The sequence below is a fragment of the Ahaetulla prasina genome, chromosome 9 (assembly GCF_028640845.1).
Source record: "Ahaetulla prasina isolate Xishuangbanna chromosome 9, ASM2864084v1, whole genome shotgun sequence".
NCBI classification, from domain to species: Eukaryota; Metazoa; Chordata; class Lepidosauria; order Squamata; family Colubridae; genus Ahaetulla; species Ahaetulla prasina.
Genome location: NC_080547.1, coordinates 23444491 through 23462165, shown reverse-complemented (window position 1 = coordinate 23462165; position 17675 = coordinate 23444491). Strand labels below are relative to the sequence as shown.

General features: G+C 38.5%; 2 protein-coding genes across 8 annotated transcripts in view; one reads left to right on the top strand and one right to left on the bottom strand.

Annotated features, from left to right (window-relative positions):
• Positions 1–13837, bottom strand: part of OGDH (oxoglutarate dehydrogenase) — a 58884-nt gene extending 45047 nt beyond the window's left edge. For all 4 annotated transcript variants that reach the window (XM_058194142.1, XM_058194145.1, XM_058194141.1 and 1 more), the window contains exons 1-2: positions 13728–13837; positions 6055–6306 (exon numbers count right to left, since the gene is read on the bottom strand). In XM_058194142.1, coding sequence (XP_058050125.1) covers positions 6055–6306; positions 13728–13820 — 345 coding nt within the window. In that variant the 5' untranslated portion in view covers positions 13821–13837. The remainder of the gene's footprint in view (positions 1–6054; positions 6307–13727) is intronic.
• The window catches only part of LOC131203687 (interleukin-36 alpha-like), a 57436-nt gene continuing 46106 nt past the window's right edge, over positions 6346–17675 (top strand). Inside the window, exons 1-2 of one of the 4 annotated variants that reach the window (XM_058194148.1) lie at positions 6362–8574; positions 17389–17654. Coding sequence is in view for 1 of the 4 variants with exons in the window: in XM_058194151.1 (XP_058050134.1) it covers positions 8238–8574 (337 nt within the window). In the remaining 3 variants the exon portion in view is untranslated. Of the gene's footprint in view, positions 8575–17388; positions 17655–17675 lie in introns of all 4 variants that reach the window. The other 3 variants (XM_058194151.1, XM_058194147.1, XM_058194146.1) reach the window with 3 other exon arrangements.

Here is a 17675-nt window from a genome sequence, read left to right as displayed (position 1 = left end):
AGTCCAGGACAACCCGTAGAAGAAGAAAAAAGCTATCTATCTGGAAAATAAAAATAGACAGACTGAAATAGACAAAGATCAAAATCAGAAGTGTTACATCCCTTTCTCTGTTTAGTCCAATTTGAAGGGCAGGTGTTTACAATAATACACCAAAACAGTTCAACACATCTCTAGCGTTGTTTTACTGATCAAACTGTGAAGGCTAACTGAGCACAGCAAGGAAAGTAAGATTCATAGGTTCCAGTAGGAACTTTAAAACACCTTCATGATTACTAAAATTGCTTCTGACATATATATATGAACGAAGATTGCTTCTGACATATATATATGAACGAAAGTTAAATGGAAAAACAATGCTTAGGACCAGCATTTGTTCTTGGAAATCAACAAATAACCAAACACAAAGCAGTTACCAAATGTTGCTAATTATGTACATATAAGAAATATATTTTCCATTCTGAGATATATGACTTTGCCCTGGTTAGTGATGGTTAGGAAACAACAGTAACAACTCATCTACAGAATATTTTAATAATCTTACTTCTTTACACTGAGACATAGTTTATTCATATTCTCTCCCATTAAAAAAGATTAGATTCTCAAATGAAATTTAGGTAATCAAAAAGTTTATTTGCTTCTCAAATTTAAATATTGCCAAGTTCTGTTGAACTTTTTACCTTTGGCTGTTATACAAGGACATATCCATATAAAATGGGCAAGAAATAATTACAGGAATCTGATAATCATATGCACTGTTGTCCCAAAGGTGCTTTTTTCAAAAAGCAACTGGATTTTCTGCTTTTTCTTTGAAGACATTTTGCTTCTCATCCAAGAAGCTTCTTTAGCTCTAAGCTGAAAAAGCTTTTTGGATGAGAAGCAAAATGTCTTCAAAGAAAAACCAGAAAGTCCAGTTGCCTCTTGAAAAAAGCACCTTTGGAATAACCATGACCTGGATGACTGAGAAACTCCATAATTATATACACTAATGTTAAAAAAGATTCCTTGGATGTCAAAAGAGAAAAATATATCTCATGGATTCCTGCTAATTTCATACTGCAGTGGTAACAGTCCCCGTTGTTTCCTATTGACACTATTTTCAGCTTTATTTTTTTATGTAAATTGTGTATCACCCAACTTCTGTATACAAGACAAAATCAGGACATACCAACATGGATCTTGAAAAACAAAAACAGACTCTGGCTATGATTGTGCAGTGCTTCAGATTTGATTCATGAACAATACAAAGGTGGCAGCAATCTGCAATTTTTTTAAAGAATGCTTCCTGAACTTTTCCTTCATTACCAAAAACATTTTCAGGATTCAGCAAACAGATTCATTTTATGGCCTTTATGAAGACAAGAGTGGGAAACTCTATTTCATGCACATTATGTGCTTGAAAATGGCAATAATTGCATCAGGGTCTACTCAGCTACCACACCACAGGATATAAACCAGAAGAACTCTGAACAGTACTTTTTTTTCAAATAACATTTTGTGCTGACACTTTGACCTAAGTTTGGATCATCTACTCTGCTAAACCATTAATGGGCTTACCTAAAAGAAAATCACCTCTATCCAATTTTGTGTAATTTAGCAGGGTTTGGGAAGCATTGGTTTAAAGCAACTATACCTTTTCTTGGGATCAAATTTCTCTTCCAAATAATTCCCAAAGGACTGCATAGTTTTGGACCTATTTCTTAACTATTAGTTTGGTATAGTGGTTAAGGTTCCAGGCTAGAAACCAGGAGACTGTGAGTTCAAGTCCTGCTTTAGGCAAGAAAGCTGGTAGGTGATTTTGGACCAGTCAAGCTCTCAGCCCAATTAACCTCCCAGCATTATTGTTGTAAGGAAAATAGGAGGAAGGAGTAGTATAAAGTATGTTTGCCAATTTTATTAAAATTATAAAGTGGGATTAAAAATAACTAATAAATAATTCACCCATGCTTTGTCATGACATAAAAGAATTCTCTTTTCAAAACCCCAGACAAAAGAGTTCTCAGTACTGCTTCTTTTGATAAGGCTGTATCTTATTGCTTTGCCAGATTCAAAGCAGTCAAGGATCAAATGAACTGACAAGTCCCGATACAAAACTTTGACCCCTATTGCAATAAATTACTCAATTGACCATCATAAAATGTGACAACATATGATAAGAAACATTGGTTAGGACAAAGAATACTATTTCTTCATAGCCTCTCTACTATGGTCTCTATTTCATCAATACTTCATTAACAATTTAATTTAAAAGAAAAGCTTTAGGAAACAGATAAAATGCAGCAGTATGAAAGCTTATAATTATTCTTACAATACTAAGACTAGTGGCTATAAACAGGGCAAAAGAGAGAAGTGCACAAAATGCTTAATTATATATATATTTTTATTAATACTCAGCTACTATAAACCATGTTTACATTGCAAACATGTAAGTGCTTCAACTGTTGGTACCTAAATGATGCAAGATATGGCATGGTGAAATCCATAATGTTCAGCATCACAGAATAAAGAAAACCAAAATATTTTTTGAGCCTTGAATACCTGATGCTGATATTAGATATTCAAAATATGAGGGAAAATTAACTTATGAAACACTTAAAGAGAAAAAAATGTCTAAGCTGCAAGCACAGATATAGTTTTTTCTATAATGGAACATACTAAATTCTTTATTTCTCTTCAATAGTTCAAGCGGTTCTAAATTGTTAAATGAGGTGATTGTAGGAATACTGTTAATTCTAAATCTACACTTGTGCATATTAATATTGCATATTAACAGAGGAAATGAAAACAACACAAAATGAAAGCAACACAAAACCTACAATATAACATATAATTCATAGTTCAGACAATTATTACACGATCACTATTCTAAAGTACATCTCAAGCCATTAAAAAACTATACTAGATTTTATTGTTAATCTTGTGACTGCCTTAGTCCAAGACAAAAATATATATTTTGCATTTGTTCAACAGCACCATCCCACTTTCCTTCATTCTCTTCTGTGGAATGAGCATAGTGCAGCTATGAATAGAATCTGAACAGAGAAAAATAAACTGCTTCTATAGACATTTCCTGGCTGTCTGAAACAAATTAAACCTACAAAAAACCCACAAGTGCAGCTGAATTATAAAACTCTTTAGGACTACTAAGTCATTTCCCTGGTCAGGCTAGTTTTTGCATCTTCCTATAATATTCAGTGATGATAAACTCTAGCAATCTGTGGAACACCAATTATAAAGCAATTTCAGGAATTAGCATTGGATCACATTTTACTGTTGACAGTCTTAGCAAAGGAGTGATTACTTAAACCAGTAGTCAAGTTATATGATTCCTCCCCAGGTAGATGTTACATTCTTCTTTTACTTAAGGTAAGAGTGCAATTACACAATTCAATTCAAAGATCGAGAGGACACTGGGGAAGTTCCCTTTCAATGATAAAGTAGGTCTTATTTCTTCAACCACCATCCTCCCCTTGATCTCTGCAAACAACTGTTCTGAGATTAGAATACCTGGCCTCTACCTCAAAATAGCCATGTGGTGGGCTAGGGCAAGGCTAAAAAACTATTAAGTGGATCCTCAGCAAATCTTTTGCTAAGAATCCAAATATTCACATATAAACAACCAGAGCAACTCTCTAATAGCCTCCTTCTGCCCCAAAGGGGAAAAAACTGTACTAGTAAACCTGCTCTTTCGTAGCAAACAGTACTCTTAAGATTTGTTGAATTGTGCGCTCACATTTTCAGTGCTGGGCGAACGGGTTGTTAATTTATGTGCTGCCCACCTCTGTATAAAAAGGATACTCTATTAAACAAAATGATTATGCAAATGTAATACTGAAAAAAGAATATTTTATATATAGCACAGAAAGAAAGTAGATGTTTTCAAAAGAGTAACAGGAGGATGGAAAGGGATAAAATATAAAAAGTCTATTCTATTGCAAAAAAGATATTGGAGGAAAAACCCAAAGGAAATTAGAGTAAATTGAGTTTAATTACTGGAAAAAAGTGAGAGGGAGAATTTAGAATGGAGTTACAGAATGTTTTATTTAAAAGTATCCCAACATTCCTCACTATTGATCATGCTGCTTGAGGCATACTGAATCAATCATATTCAGTAATGTCTTATGGCAATAGGTTTCCCAATTCTAATTTAAAGCATCCAAATATGGGGGGTGGGGGAGAGAGTTGGTCTCCCCTTTGATGAGAACCCTAGTTAGTTGAGTGGATAGCATTGCACAGTGGCTCTTTTTATCCTGGTTTGATTTTATGATTTTAAGTAATCTAGAAACTATAATTTAGGTTGCATAGAAATGTGTATCAGATTTTATTTGCAAACCATTCCATTTTTAAAGAATTTCTCATTGTACAGAAAATAGAGTCCAAAAGAGAATACTTGGATCTGCACTTTTATATTTAAATATGAAACTCCAAAAAATAGAGGGAGAAACCAAGTTGTACTTTCAGAATATTTCCCTACCGAATAGAGACATCTTAATTTCTACAGCACTTTATGGGCTTTTATAAATGGTGTATATTCTGAAAAAAAGCAATACAAATTATGATGCCCAGTAAATATTGCTTTACAATGCTTCATTTTTCAGTGACAGCTGGTGAAGTATGGAATCAGTGAAAAAATACTGGTACATTTCAATAGGCCAATACCAATCAATGTAATCAGCCAATTGAGTTTGTGTTGTTCTGCATTTCTCTTAAATTGTCCATAGTATTTAAGTGCTTCAGACCAAAAGTTATTGTAGTGCTTATCCATGAACTATCTCTAACATGAATTCTATCTCTTTTTTCTATTTCCCTTTTGCTCTGTCATTACCTTGGAAATTACATGTTGAATTAGCCAGTTTTACAATAGGTCAGTAGACCTGATTACTATGCCATAAATCTCTGACCTTCAAACAAGTCACCAGGTTTTTATTTAGTCTTATCTCATGAGGCAGGGACTACTTTCTCAAAGAAAAGTTTAGAGAATCTATTGGTGTTGCAACTACCTTGAACTGTGAACAGAAACTCGTAATGATCAACAATTAAATTCAATTGTGGCTCTGTGGCTCAGACTGCTAATGCAGTCTGTTATTAACAGCAGCTGCTTGCAATTACTGCAGGTTCTAGTCCCACCAGGCCCAAGGTTGACTCAGCCTTCCATCCTTTATACGGTAGGTAAAATGAGGACCCAGATTGTTGGGGGCAATAAGTTGATTTTGTATATAAATATACAAATAGGATGAAGACTATTGCTAACATAGTGTAAGCCGCCCTGAGTCTTCGGAGAAGGGCAGGATATAAATGCAAATTAAAAAAAAAGAGAATTATGGACTTCATCTCCTGTTCTAGCCCAATTCTTTCTCATGGCCACATTCAGTTGTCCAATTTAAAGGATTTCTTCCTCAAAGCAGTAACCAGTACTAATGAGTCCTCTATTATATAGTTTTCAAACAGAGCAATAGAAAAATAGGACCAGCGATGCATCTCATAATGTAGTTTTATCCTTTGGTATGTTGTAACATATTGAAATAATGTTAGCACCAACTACAGCTAAATAATCTCAGCCCTTGCAAACTGTGCCTTGCACTGGTTCTTGAATTTGGTTTGAAATAATAAAACAGTATAAACAGTATAAAGAGTGATTATACAACAGTACAAACAGCTTAGAATATAAACATATAAACAATACAAATGCTTTTCTCCAATCCATAATTCATCTCTATTACTTCAGAAGCAAAGATCCACAGATGTTTTGTGATTCCTCAGATAATAATGAAGGAAAATCGCTCTTTTTTGGTATCCTTGACAAAATTAGGAGAATAATTCTTCAGAGGAAGATGATCACAAACTTTTCAAATTTGTTCAAATGTTGCCTTTCTCATCAGTTTTGTGCTGTGTTGACCATGTTTCTGTAGAACTGGAATGAATTGAAAGGTTCCAGCATCATCTTCAAGGTGGAGCTTCTGCTATGACCAACTATACTTACCTGAAAATGTTTAGCCTTAAACCATGAGTACCAAAGTGCAGAAGAAAAAGCTTTATTCTAGGGAGGCTACTCCTTACCTTATGTACACTTTTTGGATTTTCCAACCAAGCATAGTACATTTCCTCCACATAATTTGAACTAGTCCCACTCAAAAATGGCTCAGCAGCAACAGGTGCACTGTAGCACCTGATCTGTTGAAACGTCCTTGGTGCTGCTGCTGGTTTGTTTTGAGAAATTGTCTTAACAGTCTGTGAGGCAGTCAATGGCCTTAGTTTACTAGCACAAGTCCTTAAGTGAAACATTTTTGTCCTGCAGCAACAGACAAGTTCCTGTTGGGAGAAAAATAAAAACAGAGTCAGCAATTAAACAAAAGTACATAGACTATTAAATTAATCAAGCGGTCTATACAGACTATGGCAATTTATATTTAGTCTTTCACTATTCAGATGGAGAATATAAGAGATATTGTGGATCTGATTAAAAATCTCTCTAGTTCATGCCATTTCCCTTACAGATTTAGAAACCAAAGAACTAAAAAATATGAGGTAGTGAATTATATAGTTTGTACTGTCTATTCTTAATGGCACAACTACTTTCCATCTATCCTATAATTTCGCTGATGATGCAACTCTTATCCCAAAAGCTTCCACTTGCAGAACATGAACAATATTTATCAGACAGCATTCTCTACCTACCATCTTATTCATACTCGTTCAGGTTTTCCCCATGAACTTTCAATGAATCATTCACTATTTTAATGCTGCCATATGCTAAATAAATAATAACTGTTTCTAACTTTCCCTTCATAGTTTTTGCACATCAACAAATGAGAATGTGACAATTTGAACATCTGAATTTTCTCTAGTACAATACTCTAAAAAGCAGTTGCTTATAATTAGGCTTAAAATGATTTTCCTTAAGAATTCTTTTGTACTAGCCTCAGAATAAATTGATACTCAGAGATGGCTGTCACACAATATAAGGCAGCTTGAAGAATTCCAACATGAAACAATGTCCAAAAGCGTAGTAGTGTTGTCAGTTCTTCATCAAAAATAGTAACAATCTTAGGACTCCTTAAAGGATAACTCAGTTTATTATTGTCTATATTTTAATGGCTCACAGTCCATTTCATCAGAGGAAATATCAGTTATTATATATACTATTCACTCACCCTTGTACTGATTATATGCTAGGAGGGAAGGTCAGTAATCACAACATCCTTATTTCAGTAATGTGGATTCAGTTAAAAAATTATGCTTCAGTGCATCTGGGACTATGAACATAGTGCCTGTTTAAAAAAAATCTTTAAAACACCTGAATAGCTTTGAAGTTTGTACACTATGCTGGGAAAAGTTGCAACTATTTTAAAGAGGTATTATGTTTGTGCTCCTTCATTCTCCAAAGAACACATTTTGAAACTGAATTCAAAACTCTGGTCACTACTAATAAACATACTATGCAATTACCAAAAATTACTTGTTTCAGTTACTATACAGTATTTATTAGACTTAAAATAGTTCATAGTTTATGATATTTTAACTTGACTTTTAAAAATTTTAAATGAAGTTCATTATAAAAATATTTTGATTCTTTGAAACTCATTGCTTTAGTTAAATCAGTTATTTTAAAAGCTATTCATTTCTCAATCATCTACTTAACTTGTTACCGTATTTTTCGGTGTATAAGACGCACCTTTTTACCCCCAAAAAGAGGGTGAAAATCTGGGTGCATCTTATACACCGAATGTGGCCTCACCACCTGCCGCCCTCCACCCTTCAGAGGTTGTCAGACTCTGTGCACTGCACAGCCAAGCGTCCTCATGAAAACGGTCTTGCATCTGCTTCAAAGGGCCGCACTACAGCTGATCAGTGCTGTAGGTAGCTAGTAGACTGGTGCCTCTATTTTTAAAGAAGGTAGACTGGTGCGCTCCAAAAAAAAGACAATTAGTAGACCCGTGCCTCTATTTTTAAAGAAGGTAGACCAGTGCGCTCCCAAAAAAGGCAAGTAGACCAGTATGGCTCTGCTAGACTGAAGCAAGCCTGGTAGAACGGTATATTTCCTGATTAGAAAAAAGAAATTTTTTGGTCAAAAAACTCACAATGACTCTGAAAGAATCGAACAGAAATGGGCTGGAAGCCAGATCTGCTAGAGATGTTTCTCTCAGGCTGACTGTGTCGAAACTGGGCCCAACAGGAAGGAGGAAGGGGCGCAGTCAAAAAACTATGACTCAGTCTCTAGGCAGATCCGGCTGTAGCAACCCATGTTTGACCAATGTCTCAGCCTTAGTGGAGAACTGGTGGCTTGCTGGGCGCTGCACAGGAGGTGTAAGGCAAGGTTCTGCCACCCGAAAACTGTTGCCACGATCTCTGCTGCATGGAACCGCCCAAAAACGGGATTTTCTTTCTTTGCCTCTGCACACCCCATTTTTGGAACTGGGGAGGCAGCGGAGATCTCCAGGCGATGGGTGGCAGCGCCTTGCCTTTTGCCCCCTGCACAGCACCTGCTTCGCCAAGCAAGTCCCGACCTCCGCGTTTCCCCAGGCTGCTCTCGTTATCAAAATCTGAATGGAAGTGAGGACGCCGCTGATCCTGATACTGGTAAGCAGAGGCAGAATTCTTGTTTTCCTCCCCCCAAATTAAGGTGCGTCTTATACACAGAAAAATACGGTAAGTATCTCATGAATATGAAACTAATCAAGGCTATTTAAATTATTAAACTGTAGAATAATGCAATGCTTTAGTTTCCCTTGAGATAATGGTTTTGTGTTTGATAAGAACAGATACACAGTATCCAAACAATACAAGTTGCTTTCCAATCATTATCTTACTTCTTAGTACGTAAGTTATTGTTCTAGGCTCATGATTATAATGTTTTAAATTTAGATCATGTGCCTATTTTCAATAATCATATGGAAGCCTAATTTTACTGGTTTTGCAACCAAAAGGAAGCATGATTGTCCGGAAATTAGAAAATGGAAGCTTTTATTTAAAGCAATATTTGAAAAAGAAAAAGGAGGGTTTCTTTGCAAATTAAATTGTCAAATTAATTTACCCTGCCATCATCCATTAATGAGAGGCAGTTTATTGACTAATTTATCTCAATAGATACAACTAATACAAAATACAACTGCTATATTTGCATCTGCTCTATCCTGATACCACTATTTTGCTCTATAATATGTCTGAAGAAGACAAATCTTTCTAATTTCATGGAGGAAATACAAACATAGTATAGGTAGATGAGACCAATTGGGATACAGGTATTTAATAATAATATTAAATAATAATAAATAAAAATAATATACTCTTGAACATCTTAATGTTACTCATACACATGTGACAGAAAGCTGAGTGCAGGGAACTAACTCTCATTCACTAACTCAGCTGAACCCTTTTCAAGATCCTTTGACAAAGAAAAGGTGTCAGACCTGGAAACCATCTTTATACCTTTGTGCCTTCAGACTTCAGGCCTGCCACAAATTCTACTGTGGGAAACTTGGAGGGGGGATTGTATAGAGTGAAGAAGATATGTAGTCAAAATAAAATTCTTTACAGAAAGTCAAGGCCATTGTGCCCTGCAGCTGTGTTGAGAAGAATGAGGAGGTATCTTCTATTCCGGATGGTACCTGATTGGACGTGTGGTGGACATGTGGGTGAGAGGCAAGGTCTTGAATTTTCTTTTGAGTGTGGAAAACCTGGAAGCTCTCAGATTCGTTTTCCCAGCTGTGCCAATATGACATCTCTAATAAAAGTAAGCTCTGAGGAACTTCAAGCCTTGGAGTTTGATGTTGTTGGGGGTGTTACTTGGAACACTGATATAAGGAGCATTCTGCTGACTTCCATCCCATTCAGAACTTTTGTGGCTGAGTGGGAATCACAGTCCTTTCTGTTGAATATTATATACTATGGAGTATTATATAATAATTATATACTATGGAGAATCCTAAGATACTTTTAAGACAATTTATATCAGTGGTAGTCAACCTGGTCCCTAACGCCCACTAGTGGGGGTTCCAGCTTTCATGATGGGCAGTAGGGGTTTTGTCTGATACTGAAGCACTTTCCTTTTTTTAAATTTGACTTTTTTAAAAAAATTCATAGCATTATTTAAAAACATTTTCATTAGGTTTTCATAAAATTCCCCATGACAATTTAAATTTCTGAAAATATACTATTTGTATCGCCCGCGCATAAGTTTAGTTCACGTTACGTAAGTGAAACTAAATGGCGCTATAGTGCGATTGCAAACAAAAGAGTCTCATCCCAGAATAGCTTGCACATCTCCCCCCACACCACCCAGCTGTAACAGACAAGCAGAGTTGGTAGTTGGCGCCCACCCCCCAAACCCAATCCACGATCTGCAAGAGGCATGCGCAGACGATGATACATGGTGCATTACTGTGGAACTGGTGGGCGGTTAGAAAATTTTACTACTAACAGAGATACAAAAGTGGGCGGTAGGTATAAAAAGGTTGACTACCCCGATTTATATAGTAGTATGACAGTTTAGTATTAAAATGTATGTGTGGAAGACACAAACAAAACTTCCTTAAACCTCTTGCTTCAAAGAGATCTACTTAGTTATAATACACAAACACCAATATTCATTTTGCCCTGGTTTAAATGTCATGAATAGAGTTAAAGAGAGAGCATACTGCCTCTAAGTGATATTCAATATCGCATTATATTCAACTGATAAAGTCAATAGGATACATCCCTGAGTAATCTGAATGATTTCACTAATAAAATGATCTGGCTTAATGGCAGACCATTATGTATTTATATAAAAGGAAGAATGATGAGACTTGGACAAACTACCTCAGCACAAAGCATACTGTACAATTTACATAAATCTATTTGTTTGAAATCTACACAAGAAATACAGTTTGGTGGTTCCAGAACCATGTTCTCATAAAAGGGTGCTGCAAGGTTCCTTTACCATAATTGTAAAGAGATCACCGAACAACACAAGGACAAGAGAAGCAGCAACATTTTAAAGTAGCTCTGAATAGAAAACAAGAAGTACAATTGACAAGACTTCATTCAGCCTGATAAGAATCTATGCAGATTAAATAACTAGGACCTTATACCCAGAACAGACACTTACAATTTACTTACATTTTAAGTGAGAGAAAATCTCATTAGTTGAGATTTCCTTCCTTATAACTACAGAAGGAAGGGCAGCTCAACTGAACACAGTCACCTTGGAGAAGAACAGTGTATACGGAGGTAGCTTTGTTGTTCCATGAGATATAGTAACCACGCTAGCTATTTCTGTCATTTCTCCTTCTTGTAACTGAACCAAATGTCCAGTGGTTACCTCTTTGTCTTCCTCGTGCAACATGTACCAAATAGTAAGTGCCTAAGATATACTAACATTAATAGTATATCTGCAATTGGCTCAGCAAGCAAAATAATACTTTTATTGTCTTTAACTCATTTATGTTCTAGGGCCCCTTACAACACTTTGACTGAGTTCATGAAACACTATAAAGCTACCTTTATAAAACACAATTGCTATCTTCATATAACATATAATATCACAAGCCATATTACAGTTTTAATATGATGGCCTGATTCACACAACAGGTAAAGACATTGGATAAATTCCCACAGGAGACTGAAGTATAGATTCTGCAAACTTAATTTTAGTTGAGCACAATGTGTTATGCACAAAATGATAAATACTATATGGTACAGTGGTTAAGTTCTAACACAAATGGAGGAGTCTCAATTTAGTCATGTTGTGGAGTGCCTTCAAGTCAAAGTTGACACCTGGTGACTGCCTGCAGTTTTCTTGGCAAGGATTTTCAGAAGAGGTTTACTATTGCCTCCTTCCTAGAGCTGAAAGAAAGTGGCTGGCCCAAAGTCATCTATAATTTCCCGTTCTGGTGTCTTTACCATTACACCAAAGTGGTTCTCTTATATCCATCAATAATCATCAGTCGTAATATTTGGCTAGGCTCTAAAGAACTTATTTTATATAAAGAATTCACTGATTCTTGCTAACCTGGTCAACATGCTGCTCTTTATGCTTAAAAGTTTGAGACCCAAACACGTATGGAGGTATATCCTGTTGCTATTCATTATAGGCTATTCTTCATAGGAAGTTACATGTAGTGCCAGTTTTACTGGGTTTTGGGTGCCAACCAAAACTTTTAAAACAACTATTTATATTATTTCATTGTTACTGTCCCCCAAAATGTTTCATTTTATATGCTTCAATTTCTTACTTGAACTTTTCTCCCTCCACTTGTCTGGCAAATATGAAGTTTAAAAATGAGGAGGAAGGGAGAGAGAGCCAAGTCTTTACGAGAAGTCCAAATATTTTATTTATTTTACAATATTTCAACCTATCCCAATCCGTTAGGCTTTGATGTGTGGGTTTGATTTACATTTTGAGTCACCTAACCACAACGTATTGAGTAAATCACAACTTGCTGGATCCCCACAGCATCCTAAACCAAAGACCAGGACTGACAATCCATAACAGTTCATATCAAGGACTAAACTAACAACAAACATGGACGGCTCCTATGGTTTGTGCTTAAATGTGCATAGGAGTACCTAGATTTATACTATATGGGGCCTCTGGTGGCTCAGCAGACTAAGTCTGTCTGTTATTAACACAGCTGCTTGCAATTACTGCAAGTTCAAGTCCCACCAGGCCCAAGGTTGACTCAGCCTTCCATCCTTTATATATAAGGTAGGTAAAATGAGGACCCAGATTGTTGGGGGCAATAAGTTGACTTTGTATATAATATACAAATGGATGAAGACTATTGCTTAACACAGTGTAAGCCGCCCTGAGTCTTCGGAGAAGGGCGGGATATAAATTCAAATAATAATAATAATAATAATAATAATAATAATAATAATAATAATAATAATAATAATAATAATAATAATAATAATGATGCATATATTCGGATCTCTACAAGGCAGCAAAGTGTTAAACAAGACTTTCCTGTAGCTCAGCGCTTCTCAAACCTGCCAGTTTTAAGAAGTGTGGGCTTCCAACTTCCAGCTGGGGAATTCTAGGAGTTGAAGTGTACCCCTCTTTAAAAGTTACCAAGTTTGAGAAACACCGCTGAAGGTCTGTGCTATACATTTTGCAGCCCGTACAGGAATAACTAAGTGTGTATATAGTAAAGCTTTTCTTTCTCCCTTAGCAAAAATCACTGTCAGTATTGCTGTTTGATCAAAGTGACTTTGACTTCAAAGAGATCTAATTACTGGCTTGGCCACTTCCTTCCCTCGCCATGACTTTCATTCATAAGAAAGGAGGAGGAGAAGGTGGGGGGAGCCCTAACCGAGTCCCCCGCCCAGAAACTGGACCACCTGAGAGGCCCCGAGGAAAGGAGCTCGGGCCGGTTCTGGCAAAGGCGGAAGAAGCCGGCTCAGCCAGCCAGCCGGCCGGCAGGCATTACTCTCAAGTAGGAAGCGGTGGGTAAAGTGAGGGGGGGGAAGAGAGAGAGAGAGAGAGAGAGAGAGAGAGAGAGAAGCGGCGCATGCGCGAGAAAGTCGAGAAGGCGCGCGGGGTCTGACTGACTGCCCGCCCGCTCGCCCACCCATCCACCGTTCCATCCCGAGCGACGTCGCCTCAAGGACACGCCGGCCTGTAGGACCGCCCCGGCCTCCGGGAAGGGCGGCGTCAGCCGTTGCCGCCCCGATAGTTCCTCTGCGCCGGTGGCTTTCGGGGGGGCCCCGTTTAGCGCCTCAGCACTTCCCCCCCCCTCACGGCCCGTTACCTGCCAGCGCCTCTTCGGTGTTCTCCGCCGCCCCCCGCGCGCTCGGCTTGACAGCGCCAACAGCCGGCCCCGCCTCTGCCGCTCTGACGTCATCACGCACGCAGGGCAGCCCTAGAGTTAGAAAAGGAGGGAGAGACCTCCTGGCCTGATCTTGCAAGCGTGGGGGTGGTGGTGGGGGTTTAGGAAGGGAGACAACCTGGAGATCTTGGCGCGGGAGCAGCTGCGCTGTGGCTGAGAGAGCTTAAGGGGCGTCTCCACGAAGGCATCCGGAGCTGAACTCAACTGGAAGATTTTCACAAAGGGAAGTCAGAACCGGTTGGACGTTAGATGGGACACCAACACGAAACCCCGAAAAGTGATGGTCAAATTTAATGGGTTATCGGCTTTTGTGAGCTGTAGCTCACTTCTGTGCATCAGGTACAGTCAGCTACTGCTCATGAAAAACAAACTTTTTAATAAAATTGGTGAGCTGGGAAAGGTGCTGCCAGACTCCTGACTTTTGTTCGTTTGGCAGAGATGTAAGCTATTCAATGCTCTCCCACAATATATGGATGAGAAATCTTATGAGAACCTGCATTGTCATTTTGGAAGAAAAAATTCCAGGTCCAGTTCTAAGCTGCAAGAAGGACGCGGGAAATAAAATGGAGGCTGGAGACTGATTGGAAAGAGGGTCCGTTTATTGATAAAGTAGAACCACATGTGATTCTGGGACAGCTGACAAAATGGTTGAGAGTGGGTGGGTTTTTATATCTTCTGGATTCCTATGGGGCTGTGTAGAGGTCATGGCTGGCTCTATAGGCAAAAGGGGAAATGCAAATCCTAGGACCGTGGCATGCGAACCTATGGCATGCGTGTCAGAGGTGGTACACAGACCCCTCTGTGGCCATGTGTGACATCACCCTAGCTCAGCCAGCTGGTTGTTGGCTTTCCAGCGCTCTGGTGCACATAACGCCTTCTGGTGCACATAACGCCTTCTGGTATTAAACATTCCATCTAGAAATCAATCTCTCCCTCTGCCCCTTTCTCTCACGGGGAAAAATACACGCCCTTGCAAAATCCAGTTTTGCTAAATTCCATAGCTGTAAAGGCGGAGGCAGTTTGAAAGAACAAATCTTTTCCCCAATTTACAGATGAAAACCATGTATACTTATGTTGACTTAACCAGGGAGTCTTACTGCGCATCAATGAGTTAGCTCCTCTGGAAATATATTCCTGGCAGGTTTTACTTCGTTTCTGTGTGCAACTCAAGGAACATTTTATGATCCCAACAATGTCTCTTCGAGGTTGGTCAGGTGAAACACTAGCAACCAGACGACTTCTTAGTAAAACATTGCCATGAAAAGTAGAGAGATATTTGCATATATTGTGTGTCTCTTAATTTTTCTCGCAGGGGCAAATGATGGCTGGGGTTTAAACCAGAGGTAGAATATGGATCTCCCTAAAGTGGGGGCATTTGAGTAGCGGAACTGGGTGCTCACATGAATCCTGGGTTTTATAGTGGATGATGGAGCCCCAAATCCGGATGGGCTGGACTTCCAACTATCACAATCCCCAGTCTATGAATGGGAATTCTGGAGTCTGATTGGGAAAGGTTGGAATAGAGATACACTGTACATTACAACAAAGCGCACCTGATTACAGTACGATGCAACAGAGGTGCATCTACTTAACCTAGTAACTCAATTAACCCGAATTCACACAATACCTTTAATCGGGTCATTTAGAAACCTAGTGGCTGTGCGTACCCATTACAGAACTTCAGTAATTCTAATTTTGATTGTTTTGGGATGGTGGTGGTTTGGTGTACAATAAGTTGGGGGGGATTCATGCCCCTTAGGATGAAAACAATATGGTTTATTATTTCGTGTGAATGCAAAACACGGTGAAATTCAGCCTTTGGATTCAACCCAACACAGCCATCTTGGTTTACCCCGCATGCTGAATCATAAACCAACTGGGCTGGCTCCGCAGTTCGCAGGGCAGGCGATGTTCCAGAAGCCACATGCCAACCAGGCTCGGCCAAACTAAGTTCTGCAGACTTTGGAGAAGAAAGCCGGAGCATCAGCGCGCCTTCCGGCCAGTTCGTGGGGCTTGGCACTTTCTAGCTTGCCTTGCTCTGGGCAACAGTGATCTCGACTTTGGGATTGCAATCTTTGCCCAGAGGGGTTGTCCAGTTTTGGAGTAGGAAATGCCCATCTGCCCCCTTGACAAGCCTAGCTCGGTCTTGTTTGCTCCAAGGCCGCACACCAGGTTTAGGCTGGCCTGGTTCCACATCACACAGCAAGCTGCTTCTCCGTCTTTGGCGGCGCTAGAGATGCACTGTGCTGAGCATAGTCAAATTTTTCTCAGCGTTGGGCGTGGATTTATTTGATTTGATTTCCAAGAAATGGAAAGGACTTGTAAAAATTTAACAGCTCTTGTGAATGGATATTCTTAGAGATATCGGTTATATAAATATATGTATAACGTATATTTGCAGTTAATGTATTAACCTTTAAATCACTACTCTTACCAGAAGGAAATGGAATAAACATAATTCATGCAGTCAAAATATCTAAATAAACTTCCCGTTAGTCCTTCTGGTAATAATAGGTGTGTTCAACTATAGAAAGAGGAAATTCTTTAGGCCTTTTTAAACAGCTCAACAGTTAAACAGATGCTATACAGTGCATCTGATGAGGTTACCTACCTGTAATGTCTGCAAGAAAACAACCTAGCATCAGAGGACACCAAGGGCCCTACTGTCTTCTTCTTCCTCATCCTTGCAAACCCCACTCCCTTCTAGCACCAACGGTAGTTGGGTTAATGAAGTGCCTGCAAGAAAAGAACCTAGCTCAGAGAGCACCAAGGACCCCACACCACAGTTCAGCTCTGAACTACAAATATTTTCTTCCATTCCCCCTCCCCCTTATTTGTGGCTAGCATATTGACAGGGCAAAGCCAATAGGCTTATTCAAAGGAACCATGATTTTAAAAAAGCCATAGTTTACATAGGGCCAGCAGACCTGAGCTTAAAAATCTCGGTGACCTGTTCATGGCATCTTTATCCCTCTTCACTGCCATATTTGCAAACCTGAGTTTTGCAATCCACATCTGATAGTCTTAGGTATTTGCTATAATCTCTTGAAAAGAGTGAATTAAAAGTGAAAATAATATTTTCACTTTGATTCATGAGGGGGAGCCAGAGGACAATCTGTTCACAAATCACAATGACTCAACTCCCCCACCCTCCAAATAGTTCTAAGAAGACTATTTCTTCATAATATGAAAACCAAATGAGGTTTTACTTGGCACCAGGCTTTGTAGTTTTATTTCAAAATCATTCCTGGCTTATCCCCAAGTCTGCCTGGGACAGGAATGAGAAGATGGCTCATCTGCGACCTTATCATATTTTCTTTCCACAAATGTCTGGTGTGTAGGGGAAAGGCAAGACTCTTTGAAGCTTATTTTTTAGAATGTCCTAAGATAGCTTTTCCGAAACCAATATCTGGATGTCTGTTGGACAAATTGTTTGGAAACCAAGATTCAAGCCATCTTGATAGGTTGGGAAAAGTTTAGGTTCTGACTATAAATGATGCCTGCTCATCACAGGTGTAACTTGTGACAGTCATAAATTGGGTGACCCACATGACCAACCTGATTTTTATAACCTTTTTTGCAGCAATTGTTATGTGATCATTAGTGAACCAACAGCTCACTATGGTTCAGTTTTGTCAAAAAACTGAAAGGAAATGCTGATTTTCAGCAAAGCCATTATAAAACATAGTCACGTGACCAAAGGATGTTACATGGATTTAATGTTGGATGTACAAAAGATTTCTAAATCCTTGAAGAAATATTTGAAAAGTAAGAAAAAATTTGCATGGAAATTCAAGCCTTAAAAAGCAATCTGATGAAAAGATCAAGATTGTCAAAACTAAAAGAAAGGTAATATTGACTTGTTTGATC